This window comes from Sphaeroforma arctica, assembly GCF_001186125.1.
Source record: "Sphaeroforma arctica JP610 unplaced genomic scaffold supercont1.109, whole genome shotgun sequence".
Taxonomy (NCBI): domain Eukaryota; class Ichthyosporea; order Ichthyophonida; genus Sphaeroforma; species Sphaeroforma arctica.
The window spans coordinates 25,142-36,635 of record NW_014040449.1 but is presented as its reverse complement, the minus strand read 5'-3'; the positions used below and the strand labels follow the sequence as shown (position 1 = coordinate 36,635).

General features: G+C 42.7%; 2 protein-coding genes across 2 annotated transcripts; one reads left to right on the top strand and one right to left on the bottom strand.

The window, feature by feature from the left end:
* Positions 1 to 3,396: 3,396 nt before the first annotated feature.
* Positions 3,397 to 3,675, bottom strand: SARC_02435 (hypothetical protein; the record flags this gene model as incomplete). The annotated part of the gene is made up of 1 exon (XM_014303804.1): positions 3,397 to 3,675. One exon carries the CDS (start codon positions 3,673 to 3,675, stop codon positions 3,397 to 3,399), a length of 279 nt encoding a protein of 92 aa, XP_014159279.1.
* Positions 3,676 to 10,343: 6,668 nt separating this feature from the next.
* Positions 10,344 to 11,138, top strand: SARC_02434 (hypothetical protein; the record flags this gene model as incomplete). Its single annotated transcript, XM_014303803.1, has 2 exons — positions 10,344 to 10,912; positions 11,105 to 11,138. 2 exons carry the CDS (start codon positions 10,344 to 10,346, stop codon positions 11,136 to 11,138), a joined length of 603 nt encoding a protein of 200 aa, XP_014159278.1.
* Positions 11,139 to 11,494: the final 356 nt, after the last annotated feature.

Here is an 11,494-nt window from a genome sequence, read left to right as displayed (position 1 = left end):
TATATACATTGTGTATGCGTGTGTGTGTCTGTGTGTGTACACTTATATATATATATATATAGGTATCAGCCTTTCTGGAACGTGTATTGCTCTGATACATTGTGTACTTTCCTTTTGTTTATGCGAGTAGGTAGAACTGGGAGGTTCGGTCGAAGGGGTACCGCTATCAATATATGCGCGCGAGAGCCCAGGCATGAGCTGGAAAATATGAAGGTAACTGACATTTTCTTGACGTGTCTATAGTCAATTGTCGTTTGCTATAATATGAACCTTATCTTGATTGTGAAGTGTCCATCGTTCATATTATTATTGTGGTGTACACATGCTAATAGGAGACTAGTGCCGCACTGCCACACTCATTTTATTGTACGCTGGACGTAGGGACAAACGCCTGTCTTTCTGATAAGTCATTGTATACATTATTTATTAATATATATATAGATATCTATATTTATATATATAAATATATATGTGCGTGAGTGTGTGTGTGTGTGTATGTATGTATGTATGTATGTATATATATATGCGCATATCCGATATATATATATATATTGTGTGTGTGTGTTTGTGTGTGTGTACGTGTATATATGTTCAGGTTGAAGAACTTTACAACTGGTATCGATTAACAATGAAAAACTTAAATGCATGCCCTTACTACATTATTCACACGTTGTTTGCACGCTCGTATATGTTTTTCATATTTGTGATCTAATAACTGGTACATTCAATTGGGTGCCCCTCATTGCAGATTCTAGAGAATCATTTCGGCAAGCCGGTAACACACTTAAGCAGTGACAACCCAGAACAATACGAAGAAATGTTTCAGATCTAGATACGAGGATATGTTTTTGCATATGCCAAATTGTGCGCTCAGTCCGGCTCCGAAGCTCTGGATTACAAAATCAATTCCTAAAATAAATTGGATATAAAAGAACATGGGTTTAGTCTATTATGACTACAATGTCCAAAATGAGCAGCTCCTACTTTGGTTTTGCTAAGGTGAAGACCTTGAATATTAAACTAGACTGATGGTCTGTTCTGCGGGCAAATTCACATAAGTCTAATTTTTGAAAGCTTAACACAAATTTGATCGAATGTGTATAATTGCATACCTTTGTAAAAGTTAGCCACAACTCGAGTCAGCCTTTAACTTCAAAGCTTAGCTTCTGCACGCGCTAGACAGACATAACTTATAAATGGCTTCTAAGTGACACTCAAAATCTGATACAATTTGTTGCTCACGCGCGTGGACAACCCTCGGTCGCTTAAGCGATTTTTATTATTTTTTAAATGGAGAACTAACTATGCTTCTAGTAGGCATGTTGGGAGAAAAAACTGTTGTCGACCCCCTATCATGTACAGTGAAAACTCTCAAGCCCCACTAGGGGCAGTGCCAACTATCAAGGTCTGACGTATCCGCCGATGTAACTATAACCCGTTGTTGCGAGTCATTTACACTTGCGAAAGCCACCGTAACAATATCCACCAGTAGGTCGACAGCCGCTGTGAATTTTACAGTTGTATTGGCCACCAAGAGGAGGTCCTTAAATTTGTCCAGACAGCGGGACAGGTAGTCTCCAAAAACAGTGAGGGGCCCTTCGATGTATTCAATATCGTTACAGACCTCGTGTGTGTCGTCGATGCTACGCATCCACCGCTGATGTTTAACTGAGCGTGAGTGGGCGTAGCGACCCGGGTCCAGAAGGGCACTCTCGAACGACTTATGGTCGGACAAGACAAACAGCTCCCGGTACGAGCTCTGCAGAAGTGGTGAGACCTTTCGAACGGCGAGCCGGACTGCAAGCATTTCCAGGCTGGTGGCATCATAATTACGCTGTGCATCATTGAGTTTGCTTAATATGAAAAGGGATGCAAACATATATTTAGTGCGACCGATGGTAATGCCTAGCCCCGTCTGCGCCTGAGGGAGGGAGAGCATATCTGGAGCCGGATCATCAGGCCGAATACGGTCATGGTCTGGTGCAGGAATCGTGAGTTACACACAGAGTTGTCACGGATCGGGTATACTTGTTCGTCGTCGTCGTCATTCGCGTCTCTGTGAGCCACTGCATGGGAGGGGTCTGACGTACGTCCAAGGTTTGGCGTCTGGTCCTGATCCAGCATGGGTCGACAGGTATCACTACTGGGTAATGACACAACTTGCGTATCGTCCAACATTGGTTCACAAAAATCAGATGTCTGGAGATGCAATTGTTTGTCAATCCGGTCCTCAGCAAAACCACGCATAGGACACTGCTTGCTCATTGGAGGAATAGTCGTCGCTATGGTACTGTGCTGGACAATGGGGGTCTCGGTAATTACAGTTAATAATAGCATCTAGAACAGCATTACTATTAGCACGTGTGCGTGTAGGGCAAGGACTATGTTTAGCTCACAAACAAGGGGCGTATGTGTGACTTTAGGAAACGCAGCAATATCAGAGTGGGAACTTGCTCTGCGTCGTCACAAAGTGTTATCTTGCTCTCATCACAGAATTGCTCAATAGTTTCACCCTCGAGAAGTGCGAGACGAGGGACCTGGGGGTGCAAAGTTACAGGTGGCAACCCCAAACCACCACGATAGTCGTTACATTCAGCGATGACTCACTGTTCCTCAGAACAAAGAGGGCTGTACCAACCCCTCGATTACTAGCGTCCGGGGTAAGTACTAAACTTTGGTGTGGAAAGCGCTGATACAGCCGTATCCATAAGCTAGTAGCAAGCGCTTGGTCTCTCACTTGAAAATGGCCACTTTCCGTATCAAGTCAGAGAACACAACTGCCCGGTCTGCAAACCCGGGAATGTATATAGACCACCACGAGAGGACTGCTATCAAGGAAACAAGTTCAGGACGATTCTCCGGCGGGGTTCTATCAAACAATGCTCATGCGCGCGAACGTAAGATAGGCGAGGTGTTGAATATCTCTTCTCGGCCAAAGAACTTGACTAATACGTCAAACAGAATATCGAGTTGGCACTTTCACGGCTGGAGTTGTATATATTTTTCCAAACAGATGCGCACGAATCGGAACAGGTCGTTCCGGTGGCGGTTCAAAACGGACAACAATGTCTCGCGGGCTTTCTTCTTAGTCGCGAAGTTGCCATCTCCTAAGTAGGCCTTAAAAGCTTTAATAATACGGAACGTCGTGTCCATATAATGCTGTATATTGTAGCAGTCATTCTCAATCCCTTCTTGTAAACTCGGGGTTGGTGAATTTTCCCATCCGCTGTAGTGAACGTGAGATATCTACTGGAGTCAGGGTGTAGGAATAACGTATGGTATGAAGCCGCTAGGTCGCCCGCGGACTGTATTGTGAGTGCTAAGTCATGTCGCTCATCAACGGCAGTACATAAGATAAGCGGTACATGCGTCCATTCACGCGAACATAGTTCCTCGTCATGCGGTAGTCTTTGACACACGTGGGTTCCTTGTGGAGGTTCCTCCACAGAATCCGGACTGAACTAACCCACTCACTATAGACATCTCCCTCCTCTGTCTTTCCTGCAACATAGAATGCAGTACATTTTCCGTTTCTACTTGTTGGAGGACAAGGTCCTCCGTACGATATATCTGTCGGGTAGGCTTGACCCCAGGCTTGAGCTTCAGTTTGACTACCACAGCATTAATGTACTTCTCTGCGTCCTTATCGTATGCTGCGTCATTGTACAGACCCATGAGTTCTTCCAGCTTCGCTTGAGATTTGTTCAGGATTGCCCTGAACCTCTCCCGATGCCGTGAATCATACTAAGACTTCTTCTTCGGTAGTTGAGGATCAAAGCACGAGGCACATCGATATTTGCTATGATTTCATGCGAGCGGGGCATCAGAATCCCAAAACTTTGCTAGGGTATATGCTTCGTCCCAGGTTGTTCCTATAAGATTCTCCTGTAGGTGATCGAATCCGATCAAGACCTGGCAATTCATGGGCAGCCAGTCGGCTACGTAAAATCGACGGTAGATGATTCAAATAAGGTAGGGGTTCCCAGAATTATCATGGAACAACAGGGTGGATAATACCTGTTGCGAAAGTGATTCATTCCACCTCCCTACAAAACGTTCCACATAGATTGGTGGGACATTAATGATAGGGAAGTTGAGCGCCAAAGCAAAAGCACGACTGATCATAGCTGGCCAGGAACCTGAGTTCATATAGACATCGATTGATTCGTCCTCACAATATGCCTTGATCACAGATCCCGTCCAGTCCACGGATCATATTTGTCTGGCTACATCAACACCCAATATAGGAGTATGTGCTGAGATAGTAGCCGCCGCAGCAACAGTCTTCACTGATGGACACTTGTTAGAATAGTGACTTGGCTGTTGGCACGAATGGCAGACGGGACACAGTTTGTCTTTATGATTTAATTTACACTTCGGGCAGGTGGGTACATCCTAGCTCGAGGACCTATACCACGGCCGGTTGTCGTCGGACTGCCGGCGTGCATGCATATAGCGAATACTATCCCACTCCTGGTATAGGATATCATGCGAGCGCTCTCTTCGATATCTATCGATACAGCGACTCGAGTCATCTGCACCCCTACTTCTGTAGCGATCGTAGAATCTCCCTCGATCATGGTCTCGCTCTCGAGACCGACTGTGTTCACAAGACGAACCAAAAGAACCCCGAGACATGCTGTGCATGTTTCATTCCCTACTTTCACATTGGTTCTTGAGGTATTCACAAGATATAACTGATACGAGTTTACTCACATCCGTAGCTAACTTCATAAGACCATAAAAGTCCAATGTTTGGACCAGTGATGCCTTCTGAAAACCAGAATACGCCGCCGAAACAAAGGACCACAGTGCGAGGTGTAACTCCTCAAGACCATCGAACAATTCGACGACATCCTTGCTCCATACAATAGCAAGTGGTTTGCGAACCGCAATATCTAGTGTACACACAGGTAGTAAGGCCTGGTGTGAAAGCTTATCTGCTTATCCACCTCTCGTGCAATATCCGCACAAACATATTGACACGGTACAACGAGAACAACCAGTTCTCGGCTGGAATTATTATCAGTGGAAGTCGAGAGCCGCCGACGACCCATGGGTTGGCCACACGTTGGGCGGAGTTGGTCCTGAATATTATCTAGCAAAACAATTGGGTACCAACAGTGACATTCGTGTAGATAGATATACTTACGCTCGTTCCCGGCTTAGGGATAAATGAAGTCATCATCTTAGTGACATTTGAATCCGTTCACATGAAACACATCACGTTGACCCCTAGGTTGCCAACCGAGTCAAGGGAGTTTAATAAATGGTCCCCGCATCGGTTACTTATGAGCCTCTAAATGTGCTGCCTTAAGTCACTGCTCTATCTTATTCAAGTCCGGTTATGAATCGTTCACCCCCGGTACCATCTCATCCCGAGAGTGGTATTGGCAATCTACCGTGAACTCATGCCAATAGTCAGCAACCTGCTGCTGTGTGGCGGAGGCATGAGATTTAACTGTTGAGCTAAGAAAGGTAGTTGCTCAAGGCAGCGGGCCAATTGGCCTGGTATCGTTCATTAATCGGAAGGGGCGGGTATGCATGGCATGTCCATCAGTCCGTACACTCTTTTTGCTATTTGCCTGGTCACTGTCATCTCGAAGGCGGTCATCCGCAACAAGGTTTTTCGGTTCAGTTAAAGTTTATAATCTGTGATTGATAGATGGTCCCAGTGGTGCTATCGGATTTAATCTGAAATAATCCTGCACTCTAATTCCCTCTGCAGCTGATACCAACTTGCCCTTGCCCGTATCCTGGGGGGTCAACTGTATTCCATCATTCGAAAGGAATTCATAATGGAGCCAATAGATGGTAGCAAAAATACCGTAGAGCGCAAAGTCAGAAATAAGCAGTAGCTTGAGCCGTGCATCCGTTGGTGAGGACGTGTTCAAAATACTAGCCTTTTCCAACGATTTTGTACTATTCTCCCGTTTCACAAAGTGAGTTGACGCCATAGTCAGAAATAAGGTACTGGGTAATCTCCTCCACTGTCGTGTTAGAGTCAAGTATATCTAATACAGCTAGTTGGTTTGGGGGATGGAGGAACTCCGTAAAGTGATCAATCTGTAGCCGCAAATTTGTATGAGTCACAAGTCTTCATAAAGGTGGAGATCGGTCGCTTACGACGGCCAGTAAAGACTGCTGGCGCATTTGCTCGTTTCATGGTCGGCCTGAAATTTAGAGGGTAGCTATGACAGATAGGTACCTAAATAAAGGAACAATAACCTGGCAAAAAGAAATAAAAGAAGATAATATTGATTAGCAACCCTGGTTAGGTAGTAGTCTAAGCAGTTAGATCTTGGTTTTAGTAGACTGTATACTGAGTTTGCTATCGAAACCCAAATATAGATGTTCACTATCAAACTACTAGTGTACAAAATGACGCTAGTATGGGTTGATTCTCACTATATGATATAAGTTGGCCCTTCTCAGGTTTAGACAAGATCCATGTGTCCGTGGAACTGGACCTTGAAACCCCGCACCTCGGATAGCTCTTGGTGTTGACCTACTCTCAAAAGGAGAGAGTCTCAATGGAGAGGACAGGACAGGACAGAATTACAGGCCTAGGTACAGTGCCAGTCTTGTCTCACATCCGTGTCAGTCCTAGATAGTGTCGGGACTACACCGGTCTGAAAGTGAAATCAGGGTGATTGTCTGTTCGTTTGCACATGGGAGGAGGGGGGCGGCTGGAGGCCCGGAGAGTGGCGTAATATGGAATCAAACCAATAAATTTCAAAAAAAAAAAAAGGACTAAAAAGAGAAAGGAACTGGAATATTTACCAAGTGTTTTTCAGGTCTCCTGTGGAGTGTGGAATATTTGCATTTGATTTTGATACCAACAAGAACTTTCAGTTTGAGAAACTTTTACTTTCAGACGTGACCAGTCTCCGGACTCCAGAGTGTCCGCTTTTCATTGGTCCACTGTCTAGTGTTCACTGTCCACTCTTTAGTCAGGACTCGAGAGTCATCATTTTATTACTCATGACTCATCACTGATCAGTGATGACTGATGAGTGATCACACATTGTCTGTCCGTCACGCGCTTCACGGTCCAAGGTCCACTACCCACTGCGTAGACACCCAAGTCCCGACTCTCGAGTTTCCACTATCCAGAGGACTCCCCAGGTAACCACTAATCAGGTCTCCAGCTGGGTTGGTATACCACGACGACGTCCACATATTTAAAAATTAGCAGCCACGACACCAGATGATTTCTTTAACTTAGTTCAAGAAATCGTCTGTAATGACAAAAGAATACCTCTACTATCTAGCATGCTAAATGGAGGAAATCTTAATGTCTCGGTGAAGACCTTTGTACAAGATTTTGACAATCGCCTAAAATAGCTTTGTCAGCAAGGCTGGGCCAAGGGCCAGCGCAGAACATTAGAAATAATGTTCATGCACGTGATATCTACTCTTAGGAATAGATCATAACGACAGTAAGGATTTAAGTGGTTAAACACTAAAACTGAAAAGCTGTCAGCAAACTTGACTGATTTTACGTGGGATATGTTTGTCGAGGCTTTTACAGTCGAAGAATGGACACAAAACCGCTTAGTGCAGCCAATGAAGAAGTCTTCAAACTCATACGACTTCATCCAAAACTAGTGGTAGCACTAAACAAGGTAAAGGTACGTATGCTGCACAACTCCAACAGGAGCATCCAACTCAACATCAACAACAGCAGAAAGGTTTTACAACTAAGTATGCGTTGTGTGTTGAATGCGATAGTATTTTGCATCAAAATAAGCCTAAACAGAATTTTTATGGGAAATTAAAGATTCATGTAAGCAAGCACTTGAGTGTACCGCATGCAAGAAGTACATCAATTCCGAGAGTTCAAATCAAGAAGAGGCCATCAAATGACGATTCCCAGGGAACGACTCAGCATTGATACCACGTGGCGACGGTTAAGAGGATATTTTCTAAAGAAGATGAACGTATTATATTACCAGTTTTCGTTCACGGAATAAAGGTTAATGCGTTATTAGATCCTGGCTCTCAAATATCTTGTCTTTCTCATCGTGTAACACTTATGTGTGACATAGAAACTTCTTTAGAGAATACGCATATTATTATGCCGAACGAGAAAGAACTTGTATGTTATGAGAAAGCCAATGATATTAATATCACATTGATAGATCATCGAATGGTTCAGACCGATCTAGTAATTTTAGAGATGTCTAATCAATGTGATTGTATCATTGGTATGGGTGACTTATTATCTTTTGGGATAACCCTTACGGGCCCACCAAACATATGGATCCTATAAAGGACCAACCTGACGATAATATATTAAGCCCACCGTCGCCACCAAGTGATAAGATTAAGGAACTGATTCCTGATCTTGTTATTATTTTCATAGTTTGATTGTTACCAATCGAACTATTAAGATAACCCAATGAGCTAAATCAAATTTAACAATGGTTACGTTAGTTTAGGCATGTCAAGAGTGGACTTTACAAAGTTAAAGACTCCATCACGTAACTATGTCTCTTACAGACACATGGAAACTGTTTCAAAACAGATTTCTCAATGGTTAGAAGATGGTGTAATAGAAGTTGACTTCGAACCAACACCTTCTAACTTGGCGCTGTTAGCAGTCGACTAATTTAATTCTGATGGGTCCTTTAAAAGGTCAGAGTTTGTTTGGATATGAGTCCTATTAATAAGATCATACCAACACATAGCTTCCATCTACCTCGTATAAACGAGTTACTGAGATCACTTGGAGGGGCAACTGTTTTTTTCAAAGATAGACCTTACTAAAGGCTATCATCAGTTAAAGATCCTTAGGGAACACCGTAAGTACTTTTCATTTGCATGGAAAGGAAAGCAATATATGTTCAAAGCAGCACCATTTGGGCTCCATATGCTTCCTGCTTTCATTCAACTTGAGGATATGCCTCAAGTAAAAGTTTACCTGGATGATATTATTATCTTCTCGACAACTAATGAAGGATATGAACACGTCTTAAGACAAGTCCTCGCACACCAGAGTGAAGATAATTTTAAAATTAATGAGAAGAAGTGTGAATGGGGAGTAAATAAGGTGTATAGAGATTGATCCCGGGAAAGTGGATCATCTTCTAGACTGGAGAACCCCTACAACTGGAAAGGATGTAAACAGCCTTTGTGGGTTTGTTAATTTCTTTACAGATGGGGTCCCTCACCTGTCGGACTTATTAAAGCCCGTTAGTCTTCTACGTTTACATAAAGGTAAACTAGGAGACTTATGGACAGCAGAATGTGAGAAGGCTTTACGAAAAGTAAAGACTGCCGTTCAAGCTGTGCCAGTAATGCGACGTCCTATAGACGGTATTCCGTTTAAAATAGCGACGGATGCATCGGATAATGCTGTAGGAGGAGTACTATATCAGGTTGTTGAGAACAAACCTAGATATGTACAGTTCTTTAGCAAGAGCTTAAATGCTTCACAGCGAAATTATCCTACTGTAAAGCAGGGGTTGTTAGCAATTGTATCTGCTTTAGAGTTCTTTAAAGACTATCTATATGGCACACACTTTAAAGTGTCATGTGACCAGATGTCTTTAATATATGTAAATGATATGAAGCCACACAATCAACTGATAAGTAGATGGCATGACCGTGTATGTCAGTTCTCTTTTACAAAAGAACATATACTAGGTGTGCACAACCACTTACCGGATATATTGACTCGTCTGTTACCAGACTATCAGAGGACTGTCCGAGAGTTGTTAGCAACTGATTGGAAGTTGCACCCACGATTCTTTCGGTTAGCTGAAAAGAGATGGGGTAAACATACAATTGATATGTTTGCAGCATTACACAATGTACAACTTCCGGATTATAGATCCCCTAATCACCCAAAGGGTGACGCGTTCGAGATTAATCTCAGGGAACATAACGCGTGGGCAAATCCGCCTTGGAAATTAATTCGGCAATTGCTCAATTATGTTAACATAATGATCGCGACCATCACTCTGTGTTGTCTTTTACAGAAATCTGATTCCTGGCTCCCGAACCAATTTACTTGGATCGTGAGGTTGACACCTTCCTGTATACGTGTACCCGGGCGATCAAAAAGACGCCATGGCGCCATACGATAATATGTCGTACTGGTCCAAAAGGAACTTCTACTTGGAAGATTTCAGAGGACTTTCAACGTAAGGTAGAGAAGTCTACCATTCCCCTTAACCAAATAAACAGTAAACCTATTTATAAACTTGTATATGACAATACAGAAACACAGAAGGATACACAGTCTTCAGAGACTAAGCAAAACTACTCACGAAGTATTTGCGTCCACATTGCATGAGAGTAGAGCTAAAGTTATAGCTGATCATTTTCATAGTAGTATGAAAGATGCGACCGAAGAAGCTCGTACAAGAATCATATCACCTTTAAAGATAGATACGCCTGAAGTTTATGATCAACTCATGAAGTTGGCTGACTTAAGTCAAGCTGATGGGCACGATTCTAACAGTATTGCTATTGTTAATCCTTTAAAGGATAAAGTACAAAATGAAGATATAGACAAGTCTATATTTATCAATGCTTCTACTTCTCAAAAATCTCCTGAGGAGCCTATAACTCTCGGAGAAATCTCGCTCAAGAGTTTAGACTCAGGAAAAGTTCAGACTTCTTCGAATACGTCAGATGCTGATACACTTAAGTGGATCAAGCAATATCATAACTTGACGCATTCAACAGTAGATGCGATGTTTGCAGAAGCGAAGCGCAGAGGTCTGATCAACCTCATTCTGCGTAAACTTTGCGAACAAAAGTACTTTAAGTGTGTTGATTGCAAAAAGAACCAAATCAAGCGCTACGGTTGGGTCCGACTAAAGTCGGTGCTCGAAGATGAACCAATGCGCAGGGTCATCATTGATTTGGTTGTAATGGATGTAGGACGACATGATGAGAAGTATGTATTTCACATGTTTGATGTAGCCTCCAGGTGTAATAGCCGAGCCTCCACATTAGACTCTATGTTATAAACGTACTCTTAAGCAGTACGTAAACTATAAACGTATTCTTAATAGTACAAGGAACTTAAGTTTCCTAAATGGTATTTAACGGTTTTATAAATTAATACCTTTTCAATTTTACATATCAGATATTTGGACAAGGCCATTAAAAGGCCCCAGTAAAATACCAAACATAAGATTTGGTCTAGTTCTATTGGTAGAACTATAATTACTTTCCAAATCTATTTATAACTGAATATTACGGTAGCGAGATGGCTCAACCGAATATAGGTTTCTAGGGAATATTAGCGTTACCTAGTTTAACCTCCGTTCAGCCAACCAGATGTGCCAGTCTGATGAGGGCTAAGTCGGTAATTCTTGATAAGTGGCAAGTTATTGGTTAATGCACTAACAATGGACATCAAGAGTAGTTTTCTTTTTTTTTCTTCTTTTCTTTTTTTCTAAAGATAGGATTTTTATGAGTCTCTCGGATTCGCCCAACGAACCATACCATAGTTTCTAATAGAGCGACAACGAAA